A 26,722-nucleotide genomic window follows, 5' to 3' on the forward strand; every position below is an offset into this window, starting at 1 on the left:
AGAAAGCTGCAGGGGATGGCAGGGGACAAGACGGTCGATGGCACCACTGACTCGATGGACGTGAGTCTGCGCGTGCTCTGGGAGGTGCTGAAGGACAGGGAGCCCTGGAATGCTGCAGCTCATGGGGCCACAAAGAACTGGACACGACTGAGCGACTGGGCAGCAACAGGAGGCTGATAAACGCGGCACCTGGACTGTCCTGGAGCCTCTCGGGGGGCCCCCCGAGGTCAGCTCCAGTGGGGGAGCGAAGGCACCACAGCCCAGCGGCAGCAGGAAAGGCCCTAGAGAGGCACTGAGGGGAGCACGGAGGTGCAGGCAACAGGAGGCAGCCTGCAGGGGGGCCCCCGAGGCCATCTCCACCCCTCCAGGTGCGCAAACAACACCCTTATTCCTAACCCACCGTCCTGAACACAAAAGCTCTGCAGAGACCCTTCTGCTGCGTGTGGGACAGGCCCGTCAGCAGTAACATGACCAGCGGAGGAGAGGCTGCTCCTGTTTGCTCACAGAACATCAGTTTTGCTTTGAACTTGTTCCAGGTCCACACTGTGAAGCTGCCCAGACCCCACGGCGTCTGCACAGGCCCTAGACCACCTTCCTAGAGATGGAGCCAACATGATGCCGGTGATTTCCCTGACCCCTTCCTTCTCCCTGCTTCCCAGGTGTGTGTGGCTTGCCTGGGGGCCAGTGGGGGTTACTGTGTGAACCCCAGTAAGCACGGCTAGTCTGCTGCCTCTGGGTGGGCCTGGGAGTAAGGGGAGGCGGCCAGCATGGGCTGCCCACTGGAGGCACGTGGCTGCTATTTCCAGGGTGGGTTTCCACACTCGCAGGCAGCACTGCACGAGTGTCCAAGAGCACCTCCCTGGGCTTGCAGTTAGGTGTGCATGAAGGGGTTTCCCGCTCTGGCCCACGCCCTGGGGCTCTGTGCCTGGTGTGTTATGCAACATCTCTGGGCTTTTATGTCTTCACATATAAATGGAACATTCCAGATGGACCAAGGCAGGAATCCCAGCCTACAACGAGCCCCCAGACACTGAGCTAGGAGAAACTAGCAGTGAGCCTCACAGTTACAGAGCTGCAAGCAGACAACTCAGACCTCCACAACATAAAATAATATAAAATAGCTCCCAAGCTAGGGTGCGACAGAGAACACGGGAAGGGAGCTTTGCAAGACCAACTGGCTCTTGGAGGACGGTCTGGTGGGTCCTCAAAAATGAAAGAGAATTACCACATGACCCAGAACAGAGCTCAGGGGTTGAAATAAAAGCTTGTATGCCCATGTTCAGAGCAGCACCAGTCACAGTCACCAAAAGGTGCAAACCACACACGGGCACTGACTGAGGAGAGGAGACACAAATTCAGTCCACCGTGCTGCGGATGAAGCGCTGACACACACCACACCGCGCTGTAAACTCGAAAACACCATGTCCCCCACTGGCAGGAAACCAGGTACACAGCCCAGCGGAACAGGACTGAGAGCTCAGAATCAAACCCTGGCATGCACGAACAATCAAGACAGAGGAGCAGGACTTCCCTGGTGGTCCAGAGGTTAAGAACTCACCTGCCAAGGCAGGGGACAGGGGTTCCATCCCTGGTCCAGAAAGATTCCACATACCGTGAAGCCCACGCACTCTAGAGCCAGGCTAGGCGGTAAGAGCAGCCACCGCAAGGAGAGGCCTGTGCAGACCCCACCTGCCACAGCTAGGGAAAGCCGGCACGCAGCGACAGAGACCCAGCACAGCCAATAATAAATTAATTTTAAAAAATTTAATGTCTAAAAAAAGACCAAAGGGCAAAGAATACACAATGGAGAAAGGATAGTCTCTTCCATAAATGGTGCTGGGAAAACTGGACAGCCACATGCAGAAAATAGACCACCATCTCATACCATACACAAAATATCATCTCCAAGTGGATTAAAGAATTAAATGTACGACCTGAAACCATAAAATTCCTGGAAGAAAACATAGGCAGTACACTCTGTGACATCAGTCTTAGCAGTACTTTTCCAGCTATGTCTCTAGATAGGAAAAAGAAACAAAAGCAAAAATAAGCAAAAGGGGCTACGTGAAACTCAAAACGTTTATGCACAGCAAAGGAAACCATCAAAACGACGAAGAGACAGCCCACAGAATGGGAGAAGATGCTTGCAAACAACGTATCTGCTAAGGGGTTAATATCCAAAATACACAAGGAACTCATACAATAACAAAACAACAACAAAAGTAAAAGGAACCCAGTATAAAAATGGGCAGGGCAGCAGAACAGACGTTTCTCCAAAAGACGTACAGCCGACCAACAGGCCATGCGAAGATGGTTGACATCCCTAATTAGTCAGTTCAGTTCAGTCGCTCAGTCGTGTCCGACTCTGCGACCCCATGAATCACAGCACACCAGGCCTCCCTGTCCGTCGCTAACTCCGGAAATGCAAAACTGCAGTGAGATCTCATCTCACGCCTGTCAGAGTGGTTATTATCAAAAAGGCAAGAAATGAAAAGTGTTGGCCAGGATGTGGGGAGAAGGGGACCCTCATGCACTACTGGTACAATGTAAGCTGGCACAGCCACTGTGAAAAACAGTATGGAGGCTCCTTTAAAAAAAAAAATCAAGACTAGGGACTTCCCTTCTGGTCCAGTGGCTAGGATTCCCAACGCAGGGGGCCTGGGTTCGATCCCTGGTCAGGAACTAGATTCTAAGTGCTCCACTAAAAACCCTGCCTGCTGCAAGGAAGATGGGGGCGTGTGTGACACAACCGAGACCTGGCTCAGCCAAGAGTATAAATAAAAATATTCTTTAAAATTAAGAGTAAAAGCACCTTATGATCCAGCTCTTCCACTTCTGGGTATTTATCCCAAGAATCTGAAAACACTAATTCAGTGTATGAAATTCAACTGAATCACTGTGCTGTACAGCTGAAGCTAACACAACACTGTAAGTCAACCATACTTCATTAATAAAGATACACATATATGTCCGTACCTGTAAGTTCACTGCAGGGTCACTCACAACAGCCAAGACACACAGACAACCGAAGTTCCCATCAACAGACGAATGAATGAATAAAAAAAGATGTGGTGTATGGGTGCAACAGAATACTAGCCAGCCATAAAAATGAATGAAATGTTGTCATTCGAAACAGTATGGATGGACCTTAAGGATGTCATGCTACGTGAAATACGTCAGATGGAGCAAGACCAACACTGTATGATTTCACTCTTACGTGGACTGTAAAATAAATAAATAACCAAGCAAAAACGGACAGATACAGAGAACAGCGTAGGGGTTACCAGAGAGGAAGGAGCAGGGGGCGGGGAGGGAGAAATGAGTAAAGGGAATCACCCCACTGGATGGTAACTAAATTTTTGCTGGTGCACAAACTATAGGGGAAGGCAGAAATAGAAATATAATGTTGTACACATTAAACTTACATAAGGTTATAAACCAATGTCACCTCAATTAAACAAAAATTAAAAAGAAAACAATGACAAAAGCCAGACACGAAAGGCCACGTACTGTACGATTTCACTTATATGGAGCGTCCAAAACAGGCAAATCCACAGAGACAGAAAGCAGATTAGTGGTTGCTGGGGGATGAGGGGAAGGAGGAGGGCGTGACTCTCCTGGGGATGGGTCTCTTTCTGCAGTGAGGAAACGTTCTAGAACTAAACAGATAGAGGTGGCGGCTGCACAAACGCATATGTGCTGAATGTCACTGACCTGTGTGCTCTAAAATGGAAACTCCACGCTATGTGACTCTCACCACAACAAAACAATACACAAGAGACAAGAAAAGCATTCCCAAGGCTCTGGCAACGAGCAAAAGGCACATTAGTGAGGAGGTGAGCGGTGGATGAGACCCGCAGGCGCCTGTCCCAACCCACTGCCTGCAGGACCACGGCCTGGAGCGGGGTGGTCACCAAGGACCACGGTGCAGTGCAGAGCAGCGTCATGTAACTGGGCAGCCGCCACAATCCCACCATGGTCCCACACGTGTACACAGAAGAGAACACAGACTGCTGATCGGAGACCCTGGCCACGTGGCTTCTTGGCCATGGCATGCCCCGTCTCAGGGCAGCCCACGGTTGACCTGCTGGGCACCCACTCCAGGAGCTGGGGCGCCTCGGCCCACGTCAGAGCCTGTGACCTGGCAGGCAGCAGCACCACGGCCACAGCTGCGGCCTTCCTGGGGTCTAAGAAGCGTTTCAAAAAATGCAAAGTACTGGCCAACTTCTAAATTTTGTTTTTGAAATTAACTTAAACAACAGAATTTGCTGGCTCCTCCTGAAACGCTGAAAGTGCCAACAACGTGGGGCCTGGACTCTGGCTCACGATTTATTATCAGCCAGTGCAGGGCCACATTCCCCGCACCAGGACGTGGGGTCAGCATGGGTCCCCTCATGCCCCACGTGTGAGCCTGGGTTCTGAGGGGTCAGCCAGCCTGAGGTCACCCAGTTGGCTGCAGACCCGGGGCTGCCAAGTCCAGCTTGTCCCTGTTGTCCTTCCCTCCAGCTCAGCAGCTGCACGGACTGACCCAAGGCCTGGAGGGAGGAAGACCCCACCCCACCCCTAGAACCAGGCCAACTGGGGCAAGAAGGTACAGAGGTAGGAGGCTGCAGGTGGGCCGAGAGAGGCCCGGAATGCAGGCCTCGCCCTGAGCCAAACCCCTGGAAATGCACTGCTGCCTGTCCAGCGTTTAACCACTAGTGGCTCCAGCCAGAGTGGACACTGGGAGGTCTGCAAGACCCCAGGGAGGGGACAGTGGCAGACAAGAGGCCAGCAGCCAGGCCCAGGTCCATGTTTGCTCAAGAGCCAGGGCTTCCTGGGGGAGAGCCCACCGGGAGGCACTGCCCCGGGCCTGCAAAACAGGAGGCCCAAACAGGCAGCTGGAAATATGGGGAGCCTGCCGAGCAAGGGTGCTGGAAAGGGGGCTGGCAGGGAAGCCAGCAGGGCCTGGGAGGAACTCTGTAGCTCACTGCTCACTTACCAACATAAAGAGGTCCTGGGGCACTCCAGGCCCTGGCTGGGCGGTGCCCTGCAGAAAACAAGCAGGAAATGGGGCGGGGGCGGGGGGGGAGCAGGCGGCCAGGAAGGTGACCCTGGAGCTGGGAGGAGCACTCTAGGCAGGAGGCCCAGCCAGTGCAAAGGCCCTGGGGTCGGAGTGAGCATGACAGGGGGAGGGCCAGTATGAAAGGGAACACGGGGCCAGGCCAGGCCACCCACCAGTGAGCAAGCTGGTGCGGGGGGCAGGGCTTGAACCTCATGGGATCTCACTCTGAGTGTGACGAGAAGCCACAAGCAGTAGGAAATAAAGCCAGTGACCTGGGACTTCCCTGGTGGTCCAGGAACTAATACTCCATGCTCCCAATACAGGGGCTCAGGTTCGATCCCTGGTCAGGGAACTGGATCCCACACACTGCAACTAAGAATTCGCATGTTCCAGCTGAGAGTTCACAGGCTGCAGCTAAAGAAGCTGCAGCTGAGATGTGGTGCAGCCAGAAAATCAATTAAGATTTTTAAATAAATAAACAGAGCCATGACTTTAGCCGTCTCCCTCTGCAGAGCGCCAGGGCAGGGAGGAGATGGACAGAGGAGTCAGTCAGGCAAGCGAGGGGTGGCAGGCAGGGCACAGGGCAGGAGGCCTTAGACCCCCAACCCCAGCCCCCTTCCAGGATGGGGCCCAAGGCGACGTGTGGATAGAGAGGTCGTGTAGGCAGGAGAAGAACTGCCCAGGGCAGGCGGGACCCGGACGCTCGCCTGCCCAGGGACCAAGCGCTCGCAGCTGGCACCCCTCCCTGGGCGCACTTGCAGCTTCCCAGCAGGTCCCAGCCGGGTGTCAACAGGCAAATGGGTGGCCCCCAGTCTTCACCCACCACCCCTGGCTGGTCACCAGGCTCTTTCTGTCTGTCCTGCTCACCTCCCCATGCCATGCTGGCCAGCCTTCCTCCCAACATCTCCCTCCTTCTCACCCAGATCCCAACTCAGGCCGTGCGACTGCTCCTTGAACAATTATGACAGGGGCCCCAGGGAGCTCCCTGGTGCTCCAGTAGCCAAGACTCAGAGTTCCTGATGGAGGGGGCCTGGGTTCAATCCCTGGTCAGGGAACTAGATCCTTCACACCACAACTAAGACCTGCAACGCATGCATGCCCAGTCGCTTCAGTCCTATCCAACTCTGACCCTACGGACCGCCGCCCTCCAGGCTCCTCTGTGCAGGCGATTCTCCAGGAAAGAATACTGGAGTGAGCTGCCACGCCCTCCTCCAGGGGATTTTCCCAACCCAAGGAGCGAACCTGCGGCTCCCGCATTGCAGGCGGATTCTTTACCACTGGGCCACTGGGGAAGCCCAACTAAGAGCTGGCGCAGCCAAATAAAGCAAATTAATAAAAATAAATTTAAAGAGAGAAGAAAGGTGCTCCAGCGGTCTCCAGGGCCAGTCACCTGCCGCTCCCCTGCCCCAGCGGCTGTGCCCCTCACTGCAGGCTCCCTGCCAGCGCCCTCAGGATGAAGGCCCACGTGCCTTCAGGGGCACGAGGCCAGGACGGGCGCCCTCAGGATCCTGTCTCCTTGGTCCCCACCTTCTCAAGTGCACCCTCCCCCATGCCAAGCCTCTGCAGCTGCTGTGACCTCTGCTAGCGGAGCCCTCTGGGCAAACTTCACTCAGGGCACCACTGAGCCCCATGTGGTCCCCTGCCCCAGGAGCAGCTGGAGCCTGGCACCTCCAGCACCATGCAGGCTCAGAGCAGGCCTCTGGACGAGGGGGGTCACCTCTCTAGCCTGATGCCCATGGCTGCCCTGGCGAGGGGACCTCCCTCGCCTTGCTTCACTACCCCCCCAGCCTCCAGCCTATGGTCCCCTCCCAGCTCCCTCCCACATGACTTTTTAAGGACTCAGGGCCCCTGCTTCTCACGGGTCGCCCCATCTGGGGAAGCCCTGGATGCCGAGTCAGCTGGCAACAGCAGTGTGCCACCTGGTCCTGCGGAATGCTCTTCGTGATGCTCATGGGACCCTCCTCCACCCCAGCACCCCTCCCCAGGCTCGCGTCCCCCCAGACACTCCATTCCACTCCCCCGCGCCTCCCACCGCTGGCAGACGACACCATGACCTCTCCTGTGCAGCAGCCAGAAAGCCGAGGGCGGTCACGTTCTTCTCTGGGCCTCCAGCTGTGGCTGGCCTCACGGCCACTTCTCTGCCACTGCTCCTGGGCCCCCAAACCTCCCTCTCACCGTGGTCATGTTCCAGGCAGTCCCCCTCCACGCTCCACGCCGCAGGACGTGCCGTTCCTCTTCCTCTCAAAGACACTGTCGCTCCCCACCCGCTTCCTGTCCCACCACAGAGCTCTCCCCCTCCAGGCAGCACTCCTGGCTTGGCCCTGCCCTCCAGCAACCTCTGCTCCTCTCTCCGTCAGTAGCTCCTCAGGGCAATCGGCAGGCACAGTGTGTGCAGAAACAGTCCTAATGGCTATTCACACGCTGACAGGGTTGACCCCCTCCACAGCACATCTGAGGGGCGGCGATGGGGAAACTGACACGGGCCAGTTATGTGATTGTCCTGGGTCACACAGCAGGCAGAAGGGGAGGGGAACTTCATACTGTTAGGATGGCAACAACACCCAAAGCAACCTTCAGAGTCAATGCAACCCGTATAAAAATCTCAACAATGTTTTTGGCAGAAATAGAAAAATCCACTGTAACATTCATATGGAATCTCAAGAGACCCCAAATAGCCAAGAGCATCTTTAAAAAGAAGAACAAAGTTGGAGGACTCACACTTCCTGATTTCTCTTTTTTTCAAAGAATTATTTACTCTTTAAAAGGATAAAGAAGGAGCCTGGCGGGCTGGTCCATGGGGTCGCAAACAGCCGGACACGGCTGAGTGGATAACACACACACACATTTGTTCATTTGGCCACTTTAGGGATCTCTGACCTTCATCGCCGATGAGAAATCTTTAGATGCGGCATGTGGCATCTAGTTCCCTGACCAGGGATCAGACCTGGACCCCGTGCATTGGGAACACAGTCTTAGCCACTGAACCACCAGGGGAATCTCCTGATTTTTAAACTCGCTGCAAAGCTACAACAACCAAGACAGGGTGACACTGACATAAAGACGTGTTCACCGGCGGAGCAGGAGAGCGAGCCCAGAAATGAGCTCTCGCGTACACGGTCAAATGATTTTTGACAAGGTTGCCAAGAACGTTCAATAAGCAAAGAACAGTCTTTTCAACAAATAGTGCTGGGAAAACTGGATGTTCACATGCAAAAAAACTGAGGCTAAACCAATTCTTATATCATATACAGAAATTAACTCAACATGGATTCCAGACCTAAAGCTGAAACTATAAAACTATAACTTTATAACAAAAACTATAAAATCTAAGACTCCAAAGAAAGCAGAGGAAAAGTCTCATAATGTTAGATTTGGCAATGACTTCTTGGCTATCACACCAAAAGCACAGTCAACAAAAGAAAAATATATATAAATTGGACTTTCCCAAAATTGAAAACATTTGTGTATCAAAGGACACCATCAACAGAGTGAAAAGGCCCCACTCCCATGGAATGTGAGAAAATGCTTGCAAATCAAGTATCTGATAGGGATTAATATTCAGAATATATACACGGAACTCTAAAACTCAACAGCAAAAAACAACTTAATTCAAAAATGGGCAAAGTAACACACACACAAAGAATTTGAAAAGATATATGCTCTCTTATGTTCATTTCCGCACTATTTACAATGGCCAAGATATGGGAACACTCTGAGTGCCCATCGATGGAAAAATGGATAAAAAAATGTTTTATATATATGCATTTACACATACATACACAGCACTACTCAGCCATAAAGAAGAATGAAGTCGCACCATTTGAGACAACATAGATGGATACGAGTGTTACGCTCTGTTAAATGAGTCAGATGAAAAAAAAAACAAATACTGTATGATTTCACTCGTATCTGGAATCTTAAAAAAAAATGAACAAACAAAAACTCATAGATAGAGAAATGATTAGCAATTTCCAGAGGGAGAAGGGGTTGAGGTGGACAAATGGGTGAAGGGCTCAACTGTGGTGACGAACGGTAGCGACCTGTGCTGGGGATCACTCTGCAGTGAACGCAGCAATGAATGAGAATGCTGTACACTTAAAACTTACATTTAAAAAAAGAAGGGCAGAGGACCCAAATAGATACCTCTCCAAAGAAAGCATACAAACGGCCAACATGTGCATGAAAAGACGTTCAGCATTACCAATCATTAGGCAGACGAAAGTCAAATCCACAATGAGATGCCACCTCACACCCACAGGATGGCTATAATAAAAAAGCCATACAACAGAAAGTGGTGGTGAGGGCGTGAGACAACTGGACCCCTGTGCCCTGCTGGCAGGAAGGCACAGCCCCCGTGGAAAACAGCATGGAGGTTCTCCAAAAAACGAAACACCGCGTGACCACATTACTCAGAGATCCTGCTTTTGGGTATATGACCCCCCAAAATGGGAGCAGACATTTGTACATTACTGTTCACAGCAGCATTACACACCATGGCCAAAAGGTGCAAGTGACCCAAGTGTCCACTGAAGAATGAACGGATAAACAAATGAGGTCCATTCATACAATGAAATATTATTCAACTTTGAAAAGAAAGGAAATTCTGACACACAGTACTACACCACGGATGAACTTTGAGGACACTATGCTAAGTGAAAACAAGCTAGTCACAAAAAAAACAAACATTATGAGTCAGTCCACTTACATAAGGTCTCTAGAACAGTCAAATTCATAGAGACAGCAAGTGTTTAATATGAGAACAGAGGACTTCCCTGCTGCTCTAGTGGTTAAGAATCCGCCTGCCAATGCAGGGGACACGGAGTTCGAGCCTCAGTCCGGGAAGATCCCGTGTGCCGCAGGGCAACCGAGCCTGTGTACCACAGCTGCTGAGCCCATGTGCTGGGGCCTGAGCACTGCGACCCACCGAGGCCCAAGCGTCCATGCTCCGCAGCAAGAGAAGCGCCACAGCGAGAGGCCGGTGCGCCGCAACCAAGAACAGCCCCCGCTCGCTGCAACTGGAAAGCGCCTGCGGGCCGCAAGGAAGACCCAGCGCGGCCAAGACTGAAGCTGTATACACAGAATCCCCCTGGCGATGCAGGGGTCTGGGGCTTGATCTCAGGAAACTACGATCCCGCCCTGGAGCAACTAAGCCCTGACGCAGATCAAAAAATAAATCCTTTAAAAACAAACAACACAAAATCAGACTCCCAAACGTGGAATGAAATTAACGCCCCTCCCCAGTAAAGCTGAATAGAGAGTTTCTAAGCTGTTTCTTGGCAACTGTCACGTGTCTAGTCAGGGCACGTGGGGGCAAAGGGCAAGACCCTGCCCTCACGGCTGCCCCCCGGGTCACCCTGGTGCCCAGGAGGTGTGAGGCCAAGTGCTTCGGGTGGGCACATCATCCAACCTGTACAACTCTACACGTGGGAAACTGAGGCACAAGAGGAGGTGTCATCTGGGGGAAGCCAGGAGACGCAGGGCTTTGAGCCACAAGAAAAGCCACTTTAGCCTTGCATGGGAAAGGAGAAAATGGGCTCTTGGGCACAAGTGACCCCTCCATCCCCACAGGCCCCTGTTACCCTCAGGGCTCCTTCCTCTGCATGCGCTGAGCCTACAGGGACGAAATGAGCATCTCCCCGGCACCAAGGCCACTGGCCCCATAAAGCTCTCTGGAGGCTGTGCACTGAGTCTGTGATGATGTAACAAGCTGCTCCCATCCTAATTACAGCCATCAAAGCCCTCCCGCCTGGGACAACAGAAGCGATCAAAACACCACAGGGCTCCCGGGTGCAAAAGGACCCGTGGAGGAGGGCCGCCCAGGTTTTTGTCTCCAAGTCACTTGAGAAACACTGAACTTAACCTCTAAAGTGGAAGAGGCTCTTCAGTCGGCCTGGACCAGGGCACAGCAGCTCCTCAGAGGCTCCGGCAGGGCGGACGACCCTCGGTCTTGGCGGGGCATGCTCCACCTCCCCGTGTCCCCCGCCCGAGGACTAGCCAGCCCTGCAGAGCCAGCCTTGGGCACTCTGCCTGGCTAGGCCGACACTTCCTCCCTGAGATTTCTGGGCGAAGGACCAGCTGGCACGCACCCAAGCACCCTCTGTGCCCAGGTGAGCTGCGTCAGATGCACAGAGGCAAACAAAGTGCTGAGGGTTTTCTGTTTTCAATTCTTATCAAAGTTTTGATATATAAACAATTTCTTTTTTATTTAAAAAAAAACAAAAAACATGACAGAGTGCATCCCTGCAAGCCCAGCTGGCCAGGAAAGGCAGTCTGCAAAAACTCTCCTGGAGCTTCTCCCTGGATGAGCATCCTTGCAGGAGCAGGGCAGCTCAGGAGGCTGGAACCAGGGATGGAGGCTCAGATGCTCCACAGCCATCGGGGGAAAAGATCTGTCCACAGCAGAGACTCACCCCTCTGGAGAGGAGGCCAGGCCCCGGCTTTGGGATGAAACCCTTGTGAGCATGGGACCGCCCAACAGAGAAGAAAGAATTTCACATGTGAAATTAGAACTCAAGCCTCTTATCTGTTGTGGAAATGCCTTTCCTCATTACAGGGGCCACTGGAACATGACGTGAAAGTGATTTCATATAAACCTCCCCCATCAGCCCCCTTGGGAACCAGCTTCCTGATTCTTGGGTGAAAGAACTTTTGCCAAGTCAGCAAGTCCTGGTCTGGAAGGAGCTGGGTGTTCATTCCCTAGCACGCAGTCCCCTCCCAGGCCCCTGCAGCCCCTGCCCTCACTCTCCTCAGGCCTGTCCCCATCTGGTGGCTGGAGGGGTCTCTGCTAAAACGACATCACATGTCACTGCCCTGCTCACCACCTTCCTGCAGCACCCCGCCACCAGACTCTGACCCATCACGGGGGCTCATGACACATCGCCCGCAGCTGGGCCAGACTCTCCCTAACAACAGGCCTCAGCCACCTCCCCCCAGCTCCACGGTTCACTCTTGTGCCCTGTGGCTCAGCCTGAATGCCATCTCCCCCAGAGGGCCCCCCACTCCCAGCCCATTTCCCTCGCACAGCCATGACCTCGGGGCGAGGACCAGCTAGCTGCTGGCATGGTTCCTCCCTGGGGCAGGGACTCCAGGTGACTTGTTCTGTAGGGTATCCTCAGGGCCCAGTACTAAGTAGGTGCTCAATGAGTACTAACTGAATGAATCAACGTTCCAGTCCAAGCCCTGGCCCCTGCCTGGAGACCTCACTGGGGGCCCAGTGCGTCCCATGTCCCCCGACCCAGGTCAAAGAGGCACCATACTGCCCCAGGCCCTCCCCCAGCGCCCACGGGGGTCTGCCAGTCCACCCCTAATACGTCATACATGGTCAACAAACTCCAGGTTTATCCTTCAAACTGCAGAAACACTGGAGTTCCGGGAAGACCTCACTAGCTGCCTGGCTCCGGGCCCCTCACCCTGGGTACACAGACATTCCCTGGGGGAAACAGGACCTCACGCCACAGTTCCACAACTTAAGGGGAGAAGCCGGACGGTGTGGTGGGAAGCTGGCCCTTTCATAGGACACCTGCACCTAGAAGATTCCAGAATGGACTAGTGATAGGCCTGCCCTCGGGGAGGTCACAGTCCAGTGTCTGCTCAGTGCCTGTGGAATCCCCACTCAGGGCCAGCTGAGTGTATCTGCCTGCTGCCAAGTGCCTGCTGGGCACCTGCTGGGCACACCCTGTGCGCCTGCTGAGGGCCTGCTACATGCCCATCGGTCGTCCACTACTGCCTGCGGAGCACCTGCTGAGCACACTGTGGACCTGCTGAGCACCAGCCAAGCGCCTCCTGCATGCCTGTCTTTGGACCACCCAGTGCCCGCTGAGTGCTGCCATCCGTTCCCCGAGCACTCGCCTCCAGAATCTCAGCGACAGCAAGCGCACAGTGAGCGCCTAAGTGCAAGCCCCATTCCGGACACACTCCACGGGTTAACCCATCTCAGTCTCACCACGATCCTGTGAGGCAGACAGCACCGTGACCCCCAGAGCCCCTCAGGGCTAAACTCACCCGGGAGGAGGCAGGAAGACACCCAGCGGCAGGCCCACTCCGCACCCTTGCCACCGCCATCCCAGGCATTTTCTCTCCTCCGTGCCCAGCTGAGAACCCTGAGGAGGAAGCCCCAGCTACGCTTCACTTCCATCTGGCAAATAATAAATATTGACTCTCTCTGAATCCTCGGCCCACGAGGCACGCGGTGGCTTCCTTGTTTGTGCACCTGGACCCCCAGCCAGCCGGCAGCACCAGAGCCACACCTGGCCAGGGCAGGGCAGACCCCCTGCTCTGGGACAGGGCTGGATGTGGTGGAGGGAGGGAGGCGAGGAGAGGGGGTCCGAGACACTCCAGCCAGAAACGTGGGGCAAACCCATCCAACGAGCTCCAAGGTGAGCTGAGGCTGCCCCATCCCCACCCCTTTCTCCCCGGCTCCCCCATCACAGCTGGAGCGGCCCCACCTCACTCTCCTTGCTGCTTACCTCTGAATAAACCCTGTCGTCATTACCTCTTTTGTTGTGGGTTAGTCACTAAGTCGTGTCCGACTCTCTGCAACCCCATGGACTGCTCTGCCAGGCTCCTCTGTCCATGCGATTTCCCAGGCAAGAGTACTGGAGTGGGTGCCATGCCCTTCTCCAGGGGGTCTTCCCAACCCAGGCATCAAACCCACATCTCCTGCACAGCAGGCAGACCCTCACTGCTGAGCCACAGACGAAGCCCCCGTTATTTCCTCTGAACTGCCCCAAACTGGCCAACCCTCTGTCCTCACCATGACCAAGTCCAGGGTGCTGCAGCCCCTCCCTGCTGCAGGGGCCGCAGAGACAGACGCAGAGCGGGCCAGGCACAGGGAGCCCCCGCGAGCCTCCCGGGCCGAGGAGTCAGAGTCAATATTTATTACTTGCCAGATGGAAATCAAGTATAGCTGGGGCTTCCTCCTCGGGAACACAATGAACCCCTGATTTGCAAAACACCAGGGGAGACCTCCACGGTCCTCAACAGATGGATATGACTCGAAGCTCAGCCTTGGACGAGACTCTTCAGTGGCTGCCTTAAGAAAAATGTGAGCCCCGGCTTCAGGCACAGGGGTCGATCCCAGCACCTCCACACCCAGCAAACCGCCCAGTGCCCTGCCAGGCCCTGGCTCCTCCTCCGTGCGCCCAGGGAAACCACGGGCTCGTCTCGGAGGGACTGCGACAAGTCGCTGGGCATTCGCATCCGGGCTCCAGCAAGTCTGGCCCCTCACCCTCCCACACCTTCGTGTTGCTCACGTCGCCATCCTGCTGGAAATTCCCATAACACTCCACAGCCCACCCACTGGGCCTGGCCTGGGGTCCTCTTCCCCCCTCGCCCCTGCCTTCCGCCCAGGCCCTCTGCCCATGCAGAGTCCTCAGCAGTCCCCTCTACACACAGGGTTCCAGCAGCCTGGAAGTTTCTGCCCTGCCTGGAGCAGTGGGCCAACACCCGGAGCCACGTGAGACAGGAGAAAACATGTAAGGGGGTAGGGTACGTCCCTGGCGGTCCAGGGGTTGGGACTGTGAGCCCAATGTTGCGGGGGTTAGGGATAAGTGATTCCTGGTCGGGGAACTAGGATCCCACATGCTGCAAGGTGTGGCCAAAAAAAAAAAAAAAGAAAACATTTGGGGCCTGAGTCTGTCCGACTGGGGTCAAATCCCAGCTCTCCCGCCTCCAATGCTCTGTGACCTTTGCTCCCTGAGCCGCTCCATAAACCCAGGAGGAGGCCATCGGCCGCCTAGGGTGTTGTCAGGGCGCCAGGCTTGGGGTGTGCACCTCAGGGAACCAGGGCCTCCACCAACCCCTTCGCACCTGCACAGCCCTGGCACGGGGGACGCAGAAGCAGAGCTTCTCCACCCGAGCGCCGCTGGCGTCAGGGGCCTCGTGGGTGCTGCCCTGTGCGGAGCAGCACCCCCGGCCTCCACCCACCACGGGCCAGGTGCACACCCTGCCCCGAGCTGCGACCACCCAAAACGCCCCCAGATGTGACCGAAAGCCCCCGAGGCAGAGCCAGCCAGAGCGCGCACCCCGCGGGGCCCATTTCTATGCCTCCCACCAGTGAGCTCCCACTGGGCTTCCCTGGTGGACCAGACGATAAAGGACCTGCCTGCCATGAAGGAGACCCAGGCTCCACCCTTGGGTCGGGAAGATCCCCTGGAGAAAGAAATGGCACCCCACTGCAGTATTCTTGCCTGGAGAACCCTATGGACAGAGGAGCCTGGCGGGCTACAGTCCATGGGGTCGCAAAGAGTCAGTCATGACCGAGTGACTAACACACACACTACTGCAGTCAGGCCAGTCTCTCCCCAGGCCAGACCCCAGCCCCGACATGCACATGACGTTTTCTAAAAGGCCCCTGTTTAAAAAGAAATGCCCAACGCCAAGGACTCTGCATCCCGACCCTCTCATGGGATGGCACGGAAGGGAGACCATACCACCGAGCTGAAACCGGGATGCTCCCAGGGCCAGGGACGGCAGAGGAGGGCCAGCACACAACCTTCCATGACATCCGCAGTGGGCGTGCTCGGGCCCGGAGTAACCTGAGCAACCCTGTACCCCCAACCAGGACCAGAAGGCCCACGGTGTCAAGAAGAGGCACCTGACACTGCACCCAGGCCAGCCTCAGGAAGTGACGGCAGACCCTCCCTGGCCGCATGGACCACGTGACTACCACAGCACTCACCGAGGCCAGACAGCCCGCTCACTCATGCGATGGAGGCCAACCATCTCCCCCGGCCTGGCAAAGCCCTGGTGAGCCCGCTGCCTGGGGCAGATCCTGCAGAAACAGGATCTTGGGGGAGCCCGGGAACCTGCATCCTTCAGCTCTGAGGCAGTTCAGCAGCCCCCAAGAGTGGCGGAACCACTGCCCACCGCCTTCTCAACCTTCCTTGTTGCTCTAGGTCAGTGGGGCTCAAACTGTGGGTGAGACTCACTGGCCCAGGGCCAACAAACTCCTCTGAAGGGACACATGGTAGCTATCTGCACCTCCTCAGGTCAACAGGCCTCCGCCACAATGATTCTACTGCCACAAACAAGGTATAAATGAATGGGCATGGCCATGTTCTAATAAAACTTTCTCTACAAAAAACAGGCATAGCTTGTCGAACCCTGGATTAACAGGTTATTAAATCAATTTAGTGGGTCCCTGCTGGCATTTTATAATAAACAGAAGGGACCCAATTATATTAATTTTCCATACACACAGGGAGGGCTGAGCTCCTTGAAGAAAACTGTGTCAATTGTATGTTTGGTAGTGGCTGCTGGTATGACCCGAAACACAAATTTCTAACAGTGGGTGCCAGTCAAGGAAGTGAGACGGTGGCCTGGCCTTGGAACTAGGCCCTGGGTGCCCATGCCTGACCCTCACCCAGCCACAGACATGTCTGGTTCCACACCTACTGCAGGTCCAGGAAGCATTCCTGGATTACCCCCAGCACATGGGTCCTCCTAGCACTACACACCCTGCCCGTCGGCTACCACCTAGTCAATCCATAAGCCAGGCAATCGCACTTTCAGGCATATGCCCGCAAGGCAAAAACAGGGGCTTGTGCAAACACTTGCACACACACGTTCACAGCAGCGCCATCCGTGACAGTGAGTGAGTGGGAAAGAGCCCACACACCCACTAACAGGTAGCAGACAAGCTAAGGGTGGTCCACCCACACGGCTGGATCGTCACGTGGCCACACAAAGGAATGCCCCTCGATACAAGCCACAGTGTGCAGAAACCTCAGAAACCTCACGCTGAGTGGAAGCAGCCAGGCAGGAAAAGCCACGAGCTGCAAGGCCTCGTTTCCACGAAATGTCCAGAGGGCCGCTCCACAGAGACAGAAGGCAGATGAGCGGCTCCTGGGGGTGGGGGAGGGGAGGCTGGGGAGTGACGGCTCATGGGGATGGGGTTTCCTCCTGGGGTGACGGGAATGCTCTGGAACTAGAAAGAGGTGACGGCTGCACAGCACTGCGAACATCCTAAATGCCACCGAAATGTACATTAAAGTGGTTCATTTTAAGTGAATTTCACCTCGATTTTTTTTTCAGGTTTTTTTTTTTTTTAAGGTCACTCTGGGACTTCCCTGGTGGTCCCCTGGCTAAGACTCCGAACTCCCAGTGCAGGGGGCCTGAGTTTGATTCCTGGTCGGGGAACTGGATCCCACATGCCACAACTAAGAGTTCACACGCCACAGTTAAAGATCCCACGCGCTGCAGCAAAGACCGAGGATCCCAAGTGCCACGACTAGGACCCAGCAAAGCCAACTAACTAAGTTAAAAATATATATTTAAAAAGAAGAAGGCAAGGGCCACTACAGTTTTGTTTTACAGTTTTTATTAAAGAAAAAAAAAAGTCACTACTCTGCACAGTTCTGAGGCCCTGGGCTGGCCACGAGCTTCGGAAGGGTTCTCTACACAGGACCCCAGACAGGCAGGGCCACTCATCAGTCCCCTGAGGATGTGTGACTGGAAAGGTCAGATCAGAACCAGGGCTCCCCAAAGATAGCCTCCTTCCAAATGACCACTGGACAAATTTATCTAGAAGTGTGTCCCGTGTCAGCCACAGAGACTTTGGCAACCAGCCTGATATGGGCTGTGGCTTTCACAGGGAAAAGAGCCGTAGGCCTTGCACAAAGGTGTATGTGATGGTGTCCCAAGGCTGCTGCCTTCAAGACAAGGACAATTAATGGCAGGAAATATGGATTCCAGGGTCCAAGTCAAAAGAAAAATGTGGGTGTGGCTGGAGAAACTCAGTCATCTTTCAGAGAAACCATGGCCCAAGCGGGGCCAAGTAGTCTCTTGTGAGCAACAGAAGGTTCCAGTTTGTGTTCTTAATTCCTTGTTTCAGACATATCATACATGCTCATCCCAGGGCTGTCTCTTCCCAACTGGGATGCAGCTCTGGGCCTCAGTTGCCCCACTGGCCCACAGGCAAAGAAGACACCTCTTCTCTGTGGGCTGGCAGGAGGGGGTGAGCAAAAACCACCCAGTGCCCAGCGTGGAGCAGGAACCAAGCCTGCAAAGAGCAAACGTGACCCACCCACCCAAAATCCTCATCCTGCACCTTTGCCACACTCTAATATTTATTTATTTATTTTTTATTCTTTGGCTACGCTGGGCAGCTTGCAGGATCTTAGTTCCCCTACCAGGGATTGAACCCAGGCCCTCGGCAGTGAAAGCTCATAGGGTCTTAACCACTGAACTGCCAGGGAATTCCCATCCCCTGCCCCACTCTGACTGCACTCTTGGTCAGCTCCTTGACAACAAGATGCCCTCTCCTGGGACTTCCCTGCCTGTCCAGCAGTTAAGACTCCGCTCTTCCAATGCAGAGGGCACGGGTTCGATGCCTGGTCAGGGAACTAAATCCCACCTGCCACTCAACACCCCTCCTGCCCTAGGGCCCACGCTCCTGCTATTGTCTTTCTGGCTTGTCCACTATCCCCACCAGGCCCAGTTCAGAGTGAGAGGCTCCAGTTCCTGACAATGGGTGAAATGACAGGTTCACTTGAGGAAAACATGACTGAGTGAGCTGCCAGAGAAAGACAAGTGTGCACGTCTGCAGGTGACCCCTGAGGCCCACTGCATCACGGCGGCTTCCGCAAGGTACTCAGACTCTGCAGCCCAGGGAAAAGTGTCCTGGGGCTGCCATCATAAACGACTGCCAGTGGAGGGAAGGCAGGGGCATAAAACAAGAGGAATTCATTTTTATACAATTCTGGAGGTCAGACACCCAGAATCGAGGTGTCAGCAGGGCCACAATCCCTCTGGAGGACCCTGTCTCGCCTCTTTCAGCTTCTGGGGGCTCCATGCATCCTTGGCCCAAGGCTGCAACACTCCAATCTCTGCCTCCATCATGCACGGCCTCTCCCAAGTGAGTCTGTGTCTTCTCCTCTGTTCATGACGGTGCCAGTCATCCGATCACCCTAAATTCAGGACAAGCTCATCTAAAGATCTTTACCCTACTCATATCTGCAGAGACTTTTTTCAGAAATCGGTCACACTCACAGGTTATTGGGCTCTGCTGGTAGCTCAGACAGTAAAGAATCCTCCTGCAATGCAGGAGATGTGGGTTCCATCCCTGGGTCAGGACAATCCCATGGAGGAGGGCATGGCAACCCACTCCAGTATTCTTGCCGGAGAATCCCATGGACACAGGAGCCTGGCAGGCTATAGTCCATGGGGTCACAGTCAGCCAGCCACGACTGAGTGACTAACACTTCACTTCACACGTTCTGGAGGGCAGGATGGGGCCTATCTTCTTCAAGGCCCCCATTCCACCCACTATTGGGCAGGCAGCTCACAAGCTGGAGCGCACGGAGACTGGGGCCTTCTGGAGGCGGGCGACGGTGCATCCCATGCTCTCCACAGAGCAGCTCGGCGAGTCCTGCGTGCATGCGTGTGTGTGTCAAGGCTACAGATGGCACCAGACACTTGAAGCAGCCGGCACAGAGGCAAACGGTGCCAAAGCCAGGACGGAGGCCAGGACTGGGGGGGCAGCCTCTACGCTCAGCTAACCCAAGACACCACTGTGCGGTGGCTGCGGCCCAGGGGCCTGGTTTCCCAACAGCCTGTGCAGAGCCACCCCCGTCACAGGGTAGGACCCGGAGAACACCCGCCCTCAGCACAGCGAGAGCCAGCAGCCCCAGCCGGGTCCCCATGGACCGCTTTGTAGGCAGGCTTTTCCTGGCCCAGGCGCTGCTCCCTGGGATGTTCAGTGATCGGTCACAGGCAGAGCCTCCTGTGCCCTGAGCCGCTGGCAACTGGGCGACTCGCCCGCATCCCTTGCCCTCACCTCCCACATTCGATCCACCCACACACTCAGTCACCTCTGCTGCCAAAATATCACTGATACCCACTGTTCTGGGTCACTGCCATGGACACCTTCTCCATTCTCCAGCCCAAGGCTAACAGCAGCCTCTCACCCTCTGCCTGCTTCCCTTCTCACCTCTCCTGCCCATTCAGTTCTTGGCCATCTTGGTAAGACACGAAGCATCCTTAAATGATCAAATGGAGAGTCACCACTTGACTGAGCAACTCTACCCCATGGCACAGACACCCAGCGGCAAGGAAGACCTGCATCTGTACAGGCAACCGGACAGGAACGTCCCCGGCAGTGCTACTCACAATGGCCAAAAAGGCAGGGGCAGCCCAGGTGTCCCCCGGTGAATGAACAGGCGCTCAAAATGTGGTGTCTCCACACAGTGGAGTATCATTCACCTTAAAGAGGAATGAGGCGGGGCTGCCCTGGTGTTCCAGTGGTAAAGAATTCGCCTGCCAATGAGGGCACACGGGCCTGATCCCTGGTCCTGGAAGATCCCACGTGCTGCGGAGCAACTGCCCGTGCACCACAACGCCTGAAGCCCCGTGCCTAGAGCTCAGGCTCCAAAACAAGAGAAACCACCACAGCAAGAAGCCACACTCCACAGCGAGGACTCAGTGCGGCCAGAAACAGATAATTTTTTAGAAAAGAGCAATGAAGCAAGATGATGGAGAAAGCACGTAACACCACCGAACTGTTCACGATGCTTAAGACGGTAAACGCATGTCGTGTATGTTATACCACTATTTTTTAAAAGGGAAGGAAGGCCTGATACACCCTACAGCATGGGTGAACCTCAGAAACATACCGAGTTTATGTCTGAGACATCAGACATATAAGGCCACATCTTGCATGATCCCATTTCTCTGAAACGTCCAGGACACGCAAACCCACAGGGATGGAGGGTGATCAGTGGTCACCAGGGGCTTGGGGAGTGACTGTTCATGGGGATGGAGGTTTCTTTTTTTTTTCTAAGCATTTCTTTTTTAATATTTTATTATTCTCATTGTTATTTTCATTTTTCGGCTGTGCCAAGCAGCATGTGGGATCCTGGTTTCCTGACCAGGGACTGAACCTGTGCCCCCCGCACTGGAAGAATGGAGTCCCAACCACTGGCAAGCCAGCAAAGTCCCAGGGACAGGGTTTCTCTCTGGGGTGATGAAAACGTTCTAAAGTCGACAGGTGATGGTTATATAACTCTGTGTATATGGTAAAAACCACTGGATGGTACAGCTTCAATGACTGGTCAGAACGTATTGGGAATGATATCTCAATAAAGCTGCTACAAAAACAAGCAAAGGACCAGGCCGCTGACCATCGCAAATCTTCCCAGGGCTCCTTGCTCAGGGGCCGGTTTCATCTCTCCTCTCTCTCAACATGCACCTTCAACCGTGCCAAGCCCTTCTCACCTTGGGGTCTCTGCACCTGCCTCCCTCACAAGGGACAACCCTCCCCGGCATGGGGGGGCTCTGTCTCACTGTCCAAGCGTCAGCCTCCCACCCTAGCCATTCCTAGCACATCGATTTGCTTCTCTCCGAGAGCTTCTGCCTTGTTTATTTGGAGCAAGTCTCTCCTGTCCCATGCTAAAACCACGCTGCCTCTCCAAGAACACGGTCCTCACATGCCTCAGTATGCTGCTGGCTCCACTGTGGTGCTGGGGAAGACTCTTCAGAGTCCCTTGGACAGCAAGGAGATCACACCAGTTAATCCTCAAGGAAATCAACCCTGAATATGCACTGGAAGCTGAAGCTCCAATATTTTGGCCATGTGATGCAAAGAGCTGACTCCTTGGAAAAGACCCTGATGCTGGGAAAGACTGAAGGCAGGAGGAGAAGGGGGCGACAGAGGATGAGATGGTTGGATGGCATCACCAACTCAAAGGACACGAGTGAAGATAGTGGAGACCAGTGAAGGACAAGGAACCCTGGTGTGCTGCAGTCCTTGGGGCCACAGAGAGCTGGACATGACTTAGCTACTGAACAGCAACCACCCTAGTGCCTAGCACTGCCTCTGGGATATGCTGGGCAAGCACAAATGTCATTTTGTGGAGTAAGCACAGATCAGGATTCTGAGGCCCAGAGAGGTTAAGAAACCCGCCCCAAGTCACACAGTAGAGTGTCACAGCCCTGCCCGTACATCAGGCTGCCCAAGTCCAAGGATGGGGAAGGAAGGTTCACGCACTCACCCCTCTACCCTGCTGCTCGCAAGGGGACCTCACTCCCCACCCCCCGGCCCGACCTAGCCCTTGGGGTCCCTGCCCCAAGTAACGTGACAGCATGGATGAGCCCCAGGCTCAACACCTGCCGGCCACCCTGTCACAGGAGGAGGCTCGGTGGGCACGGCTCGGTGGGCACACCCATCACCACAGAAGATCACGGGCAGACAGTCGACATGAGTGGCGCCGCTCGCTCCGGGACGGACGGCTGGCCGGGAGGAGGCGGCGGCAGGCACAGCAGCTCCCGTGCTGACCGCAGGCGGAGGCAGCACCGCAGGCTGCGGCCACGGGGGGTGTGCAGCAGGAGACCCGCCCCGAGCAGGCTCGCCTGCGCCACACGCCGCAGCTGTGCCGCGCGCCACAGGCAGTCCCGGGAACGGCTGGGAACCAGCCTGCCAGCCCAGGCTCAGGCGCAGGCAAAGGCCCACCCATGGTGGGCGCAGAGTTTTGAACTATCTGCCCAGGCACATAGCTCGCACGCCCCTCCCCACACAGAGTTTCCTCCAAACCAAAGGCTTCTCGGCCCTGGCACTGCTGACAGCTGCGGCCAGATCACCATCTGTGCATTGTGGGGTGCTGGGTGGCACCCCCACTCTCCACCCACCAGACGCCAGTAGCTGCTCTTTGCCCAGATGAGACAACCAGAAATGTCGCTGCCCAGTGTCCCCTAGGACAGAACTACCCCCAACAGAGAGCACTGCTCTGTCTGTAACAATCTAGTATAAGCTCACCTCTGCCCAGGGCCCACGCCCACCCCACCTCCCCAGCTTCCAATGTAAAGGAGGCCAACAGAGAGATGGGAAATGGTTCCCGGGGGCCAAGGGAAGTGCTGTCTGCAAATCTTAAAAAAGCTTTTCTAGGGACTTCCCGGATGGTCCAGTGGTTCAGAAGCCATCTTCCAATACAGAGGCTGCGAGTTCAATTCCTGCTCATAGAACTAAGATCCCACATGCTGTGGGGCAGCTAAGTCCGCACACCGCAACTAGAGAGCCCTCGGGCCCCAACGAACCCCCAGCGCAGCCAAAATAAATAAACTTTATATTTTAGAATCTCTAAATCCATCAACCAATAAATGGATAAACAAATGTGGTCTGTCCACACCCAGGAATAGTACTCAGCTGTAAAAAGGGAAGAGGAGGGCATGGCAACCCACTCCAGTATTCTTGCCTAAAGAATCCCACGGACAGAGAAGCATGGCGGGCTATGGTCGCAAAGAGTCAGACACAACTGAAGCGACTTAGCACATAAAAAGGAAAGAAGTTTCCCGGTACATGCTAAAACGTGGATGAACCTCAAACACACTACACTCAGTGAAAGGAAGCAGACGCAAAAGGCCACATCTTGTATGATCCCATTTATACGAAATGTCCAGAACAGGTAAATCCACAAAAACAGAAAAGTTGGTGGCTGCCAGGGGGCTGGGGGAGCAGCAAATGAAAAGTGATTGCTAACGGGTGAGGAGCTTCTTACGGGAGTGATGATAACGTTCTGGAATTAGACAGCGGTGATGATGGCACAACTCTGTAAATATACTAAAAACCACTGAACTATACACTTCAAATAAGTAAATTATATGATGCACAAACTATATCTTGAAAAAGCTGTTATTTTAAAGAAATGTTTTCAACAATAATTCATTTCCAACCTTACAGCTGAAACCTGAAGACTGCCACAAATGAGTGTGACCCCTTCTTCCTGTCATACCACATACACTGGACACCTACTGCATGCTAGGACATGCCGCATGCTGGAGACAAGATGAAGTGGACGCCCCTGTCCTTAGAAATCTTGGCGTGTGGAGGACACTCAGGTTGCACACTGTCATTCATTCATTCAGCAGCCACATCCTGGAGCAGGGACAGGCAGGACCTGTCCGACAGTGAGCACCCAATTGATATGTGCTGAACAAATGCATGGAAATGGAGATACACATTCTAGTCTTTAGCTCAAGATCTCAAAGAAAAACAAGCAACTTATTAAAAAAAAAATAACATCACCCCAAAATCCCACCCGAGGAATCAGAGACTGAGGCTCACACCACAAAGCTACAGTGGATCTGCCTAGAAGAATCAAATGTTAGTTGCTCAGCCGGGTCCAACTCTTTCTGACCCCATGGACTGTAGCCTGCCAAGCTTCTCAGTCCATGAGATTCTCCAGGCAAGAATACTGGAGTGGATAGCCATTCCTTTCAGGGGATCTTCCCGACTGAGGAATCGAACCCGGGTCTCTGCACTGCAGGCAGATTCTTTACCATCTGAGCCACCAGGGAAGCCCAAGGACAGTCAACTCAGATGCCAAATCCAGAAACCAGTGAAGCAGGTGTCTGTAGCTCCCACTCAACCCCTCCCCAAGGCCCCAGGGTGCAGCATGGAGGTCCCATCCCTCCACAGGATCAAAGCAGAGATTTACGGCCACCTGTGCAAAGCATGCTCCCCTCCCTCAACCACCAGGAAGGGCTTGCAAGACACACTCCACAAAGGAGGCCACCGAGACCCAAGGAGTCTGCACTTCAAGGCGGTTGCCAGAGGGCTGGGGCCCAGAAGGAGAGCCAGGCCCCCAAGCCCAGCCACGACCAAGCCCCTGCTCCAGGCCCACAGCGGCTCCCCAGGCGAGGCTGGCAGGCCAGCTGGCCTGCCCCTGCACACCAAATGCACCCGCCATCTGACGAAGAACTGTCCCTCCACCCCGGTCCTGAGGGGCCAGGGGCCATCTGTGGCCAGCTGTCCCCTGTCCTTGTGGGAGGAACAACACCTGGTCCCCACCATATGGGCTGCACTGGGGAAGGGGCAGCTGTTGCCACTCCAAGTTCCAAGACTGAGCCCAATCTGCCTTCCTGACCCCACTCAGGTCCCCACACGGGAGGCGCCAGACCTTTGCCTCAGATATCCAAAAGGGAGAAACACCTATCCCACCACAGGTCTGCAAGTAGGGGCACCTGTCCCTCCCCCAACACTCAGGGAGTGCGTGCACAGATGACAGTGATGTAGAGACACCTGTCCTTCCAGGTAGCAAGGGTGAGGGGGCAGCTGTCCCCTTCAGGTACCAATGATATAGGAGCACCTATCCCAGCTTCCCAGTTAACAGTGATGCTAGCAAGCAGCACCCAGTTCAAGAGCCTCAGTATCACTCCCCTAGGGAGCAGTGATATAAAAGCACCTATCAGGTAGCAATGTGGGGACACCTTCCCCCCCTCAGGTAACAATGCTGTAGCGGCACCTGTTCCCTCCAACTAGTAATGATAGAGGCTCCTGCTCATACAGGGAACCGTGATGTGGTGACACCTGTCCCCCACTTCAGGTAGCGGTGATGGAGAGACACCTGTACCCCTTCAGGTATCGATGATGTGGGGGCACCTGTCCCCGCCCACGACGCCCGGGGCGTGGGGACACCTGTCTCCTCGGGCCGCGCCAAGCCCCGCCCCCGCCGCGCGCCCCGCCCCCGCCGCGCGCCCCCCGCCCCGTGCACGCGCGGGACACGCGCCCCCTCCCTCCCTCTCCGGCCCAGAGGGGTCGGCGAGGGAAGCCCCCTTACCCGCGCGGCCCGCGTCAGGCTCAGGTCCTTCATGACCTCCTCGAAAGCCGCTGTCTCCTCCGCTTGCTTCTGGTTGTGCAGCGCGATCTTCTCGCTGAATTTCCGCGGATTGTTCGAAGTCGCCATCTTCTCGCCGCCGCCTCCTCCTCCTCCTCCTCCTCCTCCTCCACCTCCTCGCCCCCCCACTCGCCGGTGCCACCACGCAAGCGCCGACCAGACCCGCGGGCGGCGGGCAGTGCGCAGGCGCGTCGGCGGGCGTGAGAGCGGCGCGTGCGCATAGGAGAGGCGCGCGACGCGGGGGCGATGGCGCATGCGCGCGCTTCGGCGGCGCGCTCCGAGGCCAGAAGGGGAGGTGGGAGCCGGAGGGCAAGGACTTCGGCGCAGGCGCAGTGAGCCGTCTCCTGGCCCGCTGGACAGCGGCTGCTTGGCTGTTGGCTATGGCCCGGGAGCGGACTGGGGCGCTGGAGCCCCTAAGAGAGTGACTCCTCGAGGCAGGTCCTTCCAGGTCACCAGGTTGGAGCAAGCACCCACTCCAAGGACAGGTAGCTCTCGAAGCTGAGCCTCGGCTCGGACCAGTTCCGCTCAGACACCAGTTCAGGGCATTGCTCATCCATGCATGCGTTCATTCATTTATTGAATGCCTGTGTATGCCAAGCATATTGGGGGAACGGCATGAGCAAGGAGACGTGGTCCCTGCCCTCATAGGGTGCACAGTCGAGGAGAGGGGAACCAAACCCACCAATAAGTAACCCAAAAACTGTTCAGATGGAGAGAAATGTGATGTGGAAAATAAAACTAGTAATGGGTAAAGAGGAGAATGGGCTTCCCTTGTGGCTCAGCTGGTAAAGAATCCGTCTGCAAAGCGGGAGACCTGGGTTCGATCCCTGGATTGGGAAGATCCCTTGCAGAAGGGAAAGGCTACCCACTCCAGTATTCTGGACTGGAGAATTCCATGGACCTATAGTCCACAGGGTGCGAAGAGTCGGACGCGGCTGAGCCACTTTCAGTTAGAGGAGAATGATGTTAGGAAAGGAGGCTCCTGTGGCCACCATGGTTTGGGGGGTGTGATCAGTCACCAGCCCAAAACCCCAATGTCATCCTTAACACCTTTCTTTCCCTATTCCTATTC

General features: G+C 55.1%; 1 protein-coding gene across 3 annotated transcripts in view; it reads right to left on the reverse strand.

The window, feature by feature from the left end:
* CRTC1 (CREB regulated transcription coactivator 1) overlaps positions 1–25,722 on the reverse strand; it is an 80,882-nt gene extending 55,160 nt beyond the window's left edge. For all 3 annotated transcript variants that reach the window (XM_052643103.1, XM_052643102.1, XM_052643101.1), the window contains exon 1: positions 25,594–25,722. In XM_052643103.1, coding sequence (XP_052499063.1) covers positions 25,594–25,719 — 126 coding nt within the window. In that variant the 5' untranslated portion in view covers positions 25,720–25,722. The remainder of the gene's footprint in view (positions 1–25,593) is intronic.
* Positions 25,723–26,722: the final 1,000 nt, after the last annotated feature.

The sequence above is a fragment of the Budorcas taxicolor genome, chromosome 7 (assembly GCF_023091745.1).
Source record: "Budorcas taxicolor isolate Tak-1 chromosome 7, Takin1.1, whole genome shotgun sequence".
NCBI lineage: Eukaryota > Metazoa > Chordata > Mammalia > Artiodactyla > Bovidae > Budorcas > Budorcas taxicolor.